Below are 4,689 nucleotides of genomic sequence, written 5' to 3' on the forward strand. Positions count from 1 at the left end.
CGAAGCGCGAAGTGGCGAGGGTTCACTGTACTTAACATATAAATATACACACATAGGCCTACACCCCTATCATTATATATTAATATATTTACGTATGTTAAAAGTACCTTTTTTTAACCTGACTTTTTATATCATAAATAGTATGAGGCACTGGCTTAACCAAGTGGAAAAATAGCATTGCCACTCCTGACATGGGACGCACAGTGTAGGAGCTGCTTTGGGGAGAGAAATCAAATGTGTTGTTTTGGCCACACTGAATTTGCTATGTCCATTGAGCACCCGGGCCATGCTGTAGGGTTGTTGTTGGCTGCTGTGGGGCAACCCTGTGTGTACAGATTAGAATGGCTGTGCTTTTTTGGAAGCAGGTCACCAGGCTTTTCTTCCGGAGTGCCCCTGATAAATTCAACCACCAGCCTTTTGGCTAATCATCAACCACTTAACCATTTGCAACACACAGGGACTCCTTGATGTGGAGGAGGTCACTGGCTAGGTGACCCTGGTGTTTGAGGAGAGATTAGGCTTGGAGGTGGGAGCGTGGGATCGTTCATCAACATGCAGAAGGCAGTCGATGCTACAAGATGAGAGGAGCTCATTTAAAGAGGAAGAGTAGAAACCAGCAAGGACAGATAAGAGAGCATTATATTTGATAAATTTGGATCAAAGCTTCAAATTGGTTCAAAACAATTTAGCTACTGCCAAGGGAAACAAGGGTAGAGTTTGCCCTGTAGAGCAACCCAACCTCTTTCACATCTGATTTTGATCCAAATAGGCAGAGGAGCCCTCATGGTGTGATGGCTACAGTGTGGGCTGCTACCCTCAAGGTCAGCACTATGAAACCAGGCACAAAGGGTTGTGGTCTGAGAAACGCACAGGGGCAGTTCGAGTGTGTCCTGCGGGGTTATGATAAGTCAGAATCGACTCAATGACAGTGAGGCTTTTGGAGGAAGGAGGCAGCGCTGCCCCCCTCAAATATCGAGGCTGCTTATGCTACTTTGAAGGTGTTGCTATCATCTTGAACAGGTTCAAAGCCCTGCTGTGGAGAGCTGGCATTGCAGTAGCACCGTGAGAAAGTCTAAGTGGAGGAGCATAGGGAGGGAATAGGAAATGAGAGAGTCTCAACACAATAGAAAATTATGCTGGCAGGGGAGCACAGAGACAGTGAAGATAGATGTGGGTTAAGGGAGATCTATTGAAGATAAGTTATCTTCAAATATGCAGCTAGGAATGTCCAGTGGAAAGGTAGGAAGCAGGTGATGCAGATATTCGCCCGAATGCCATTGACAATAGCCTTGCAAAATATTACATAGAATATTTTACACATACATATTAAAGTGGACATTAACAGTAGTTACAGGAATTATATTCAATCTTCATTCCATTTCCCACAGGATTCCACTGCGTCTCCATGCTCAAGGTGAGAAATCAGGATTCATTGAGGCAGTGGGGGATGATAAGTAGAGACACTGAAGTCGTGTTTAGTCCTCCATGGCGAAGAACCAGAAAGAAATGGAACCTGGCTGGTTTTGGGGGGTTCCGTGACATAAATCCAATTTCTTCATCTCGAAAACTTGCATCTGGTGGATAATTTCTTCCTACTAATCTACTGAAACTGAAATGAAATGGAAACATGTTTGTCATTTTGACAGGAGTACAAAATTTCAAGTTTTGAGCAGAGGCTGATGAATGAAATAGAGTTTCGTTTGGAACGTACCCCCGTTGATGAATCAGATGATGAAATCCAACATGATGAGATCCCCACAGGCAAGTGCATTGCCCCCATCTTTGACAAGAGACTCAAGCACTTCCGGGTCACAGAAGGATCGCCAGTCACATTCACCTGCAAAATTGTTGGGATACCTGTTCCAAAGGTAAGGGAAGGTAGTGGGTAGGTTGGCCGGACCGCAAACCAGAACTATAGACCTCGTCTTCAAGAAAACCTTAATCTACTTAAATATCTACAGAGGAAATAAAAGCCAATGCCAGAAAATTATCAAAGCCCAGACAAGTTGACTGAAAGGAGACCAGGAAGAATAGGATTGTTAAATAAAGAAAAGAAATTGGGGGGGGGGGATAAAAGTAAGAAAAATCTGACTACAAACAAAAGAGAACTTTAATAAACACTTTAGATAAATTTCTTAATCATGATTCCATATTTTGGGCTACATATTCTCTCAATTGTAAAATCCTCCAAATTGATATTTTTCCATATACTATTTATTGTGCAAGGAGCCCTATTGGCACAGTGGGTTAAGCATTGGGCTGGTAACCGAAAGGTCTGGGGTTCCAACCCACCAGCTGCTCCCTGGAGTAAGACCAGGCAATCTGCTTCCATGAAGATTTATAGCCTCAGAAGCCCTATGGAACAGTTGTGTTCTATCCTATAAGCTGGTTGTGAATCAGAAACAAGTCAACAGCCATAAATTTGTGTTTTGGTTTGGTATTTATTGAACATCCACAGGGTGCCTGTTGTACTAAGTGAGCTATAGTTGTATCATTGCTATTAGATCAGTAAATTCCAAAAATGTCCTATTATTATCACAAGCTGCTAAAAAAGCTTCTGAGTCACCAGATTTTTTGGCAGCCAGCTGAGAGAAGGATTTGCACCCGATGTGGGCTGTGGCAGGGCACCTCTTCGCTCTACTTTCACAAACATTAGCATGGCGTTATCACAAATATTTGGGCAACCAAGAGGCGGAGAGGAGGGCAGCTGCCAGCAGTACTTTATCCTCCATGTCTTTGCAGGTCTCCTTGACATGCAGAACTTAACAAGAAAAAACAACAGACTTAATTTCTTCTCTTTTTTTTAGCTTCGTGAGAAATGTATTGAGTTAATTCTACTGGGTGTAGCAAAGCCTGCCGTTCTTTGAAGAGAAGTGAGCTCTTCTAGACCTTGTCATTTGCAACTACAGGAGACTTGAGCTAAGAAAGAAGACTATGGGGAAAGACCCAAGCTCCTAGTTTGCATTATTTGCCTCTAGGAGACCTCAGTTTCACTGCGTGGCTTTTCAATGAATCATCCTCCAAAAAATAAAAAAATCCAAACTCACTGCTGACTCATAGTGAACCCCTGTGTGTTTCTGAGACTGTAACTCTCTGTGGGAGTAGAAAGCCTGGTATAATAAAATGCTTGAATCCAAATTATATTGTTCTTTTAGCTTAGATATTGTGTATATACAAGTGCAGGATATTATATTGTTACTTAAATAAGGCTCATAATTTTTAAAGTGGTTCTTCTTAAAGGTCACCTATTGTAGAGATGGTAATTTACCCCTGCCTCACTCTACTCCCTATTTCATTGTCCTCGAAAGATGCACAAAACAAGGTGTGTTCTTCTTGGTTATCTTTCATTTCAGGTTTACTGGTTCAAAGATGGAAAGCAGATTTCTAAGAGGAATGAGCATTGCAAAATGAGGCGAGACGGAGATGGGATGTGTTCTCTGCACATTGAGTCTACCACCAGTGACGACGATGGCAACTACACCATCATGGCTGCCAACCCCCAGGTGGAGAGGCAGGGCTCTGCACTGGGCAACACTCTGAGGACAGAGTAGTGGATGTCATTGTAAAAGAAACCTGGAGAAGTGCACGTTACCAGGGACTACTAGGGAAATGAATGGGAAACTGGTAGTGTGGGACTAGAGTTCAGGATCCCAATTTAAAAGATCAATTAGTCACTAAGGGGTCACTCAACCCTTCAACCTTTGTCCAAGGGCATTAGTAGTATCTAATCACTATGCACAGTCTCCCTCGAAAACTGTTGGGCTAAATCTTATATTTGCCAGCACATTAACCCTCTTGAAGAAAATGTTTTCTGTTAAAGAGTGACTTGCTGCTTTGGGTCTTTACAGACTAGGCAAGCTTTTTTCCCTCAAATCCATGGCCTTTTTTTTTTTTAATCAATGTTGGAAAGCCATAGTCTTTCACGTCCCTTTTCTGGATGGGGTCAAAACTAAAATTCTCATAAAATATCTGGCAGAGTAATCATTCTCAGCAACGGTGTGCATAGGGATTACAGAACAGGAATTCCCACTCTCATCCACTGATCCTATCACAAGGCCTCCAAAATCACAATTTCGAAGATAAGCAAAGGATAAAAATACTTGACCCATCTCTTTCTGTGTGTGAATGCAAATCATGTTAACTGCACAACAATTCAAACATTTTATTTTACATCTGCCCTCTGTTCTTTTCCCATCCTCAAAATGAAATGCGTTCCCGTGCTGTTTAACAGTGAGTTAAGGAGTCACATTTTATCATTTTAATTCCTTGTACAGACAACAACAACAAAAGGAAATTCACAATAGTTCACCAAAGGTCTATAAAGTTCTGGTTTAAAGAAAATGTATGTAAACTGGAAAAAAATATGAGACTCCTCTCACTTTAATCTTCTTGTCCATCTTGTGTTTCTCAGGGGAGAATCAGCTGTTCAGGCCACTTAATGGTACAGAGTCTGCCCATTCGTAGTCGCCTAAGCACTGCTGGTCAGTCTCACAGGTAAAAGCAATTGGAATCCCCCTTCTCTAGCACCCTCCTCCAATAAGCACTGAAGTTGTAGATCGACAGATTGTTATTCGAGATGTGGTCCGGTACTCTGTCTGCAGCATCACCATCATCTGTGAGCTTGTTGGAAACACAGAGTCCCAGGCCTCACCCCAGCCCTACTGAATCAGAATTTGCTTCTTTTTTTTT

At 42.2% G+C, this 4,689-nt stretch overlaps 1 protein-coding gene across 2 annotated transcripts in view; it reads left to right on the plus strand.

Moving 5' to 3' along the window:
* The window catches only part of MYPN (myopalladin), a 127,070-nt gene that overhangs the window by 100,011 nt on the left and 22,370 nt on the right, over nt 1-4,689 (plus strand). For both annotated transcript variants that reach the window (XM_045291667.1, XM_045291668.1), the window contains 3 exons: nt 1,647-1,868; nt 3,354-3,503; nt 4,412-4,494. In XM_045291667.1, the coding sequence (XP_045147602.1) occupies nt 1,647-1,868; nt 3,354-3,503; nt 4,412-4,494 (455 nt within the window). The remainder of the gene's footprint in view (nt 1-1,646; nt 1,869-3,353; nt 3,504-4,411; nt 4,495-4,689) is intronic.

The sequence above is a fragment of the Echinops telfairi genome, unplaced genomic scaffold (assembly GCF_000313985.2).
Source record: "Echinops telfairi isolate 266 unplaced genomic scaffold, ASM31398v2 ScPeMD7_70;HRSCAF=299, whole genome shotgun sequence".
NCBI classification, from domain to species: Eukaryota; Metazoa; Chordata; class Mammalia; order Afrosoricida; family Tenrecidae; genus Echinops; species Echinops telfairi.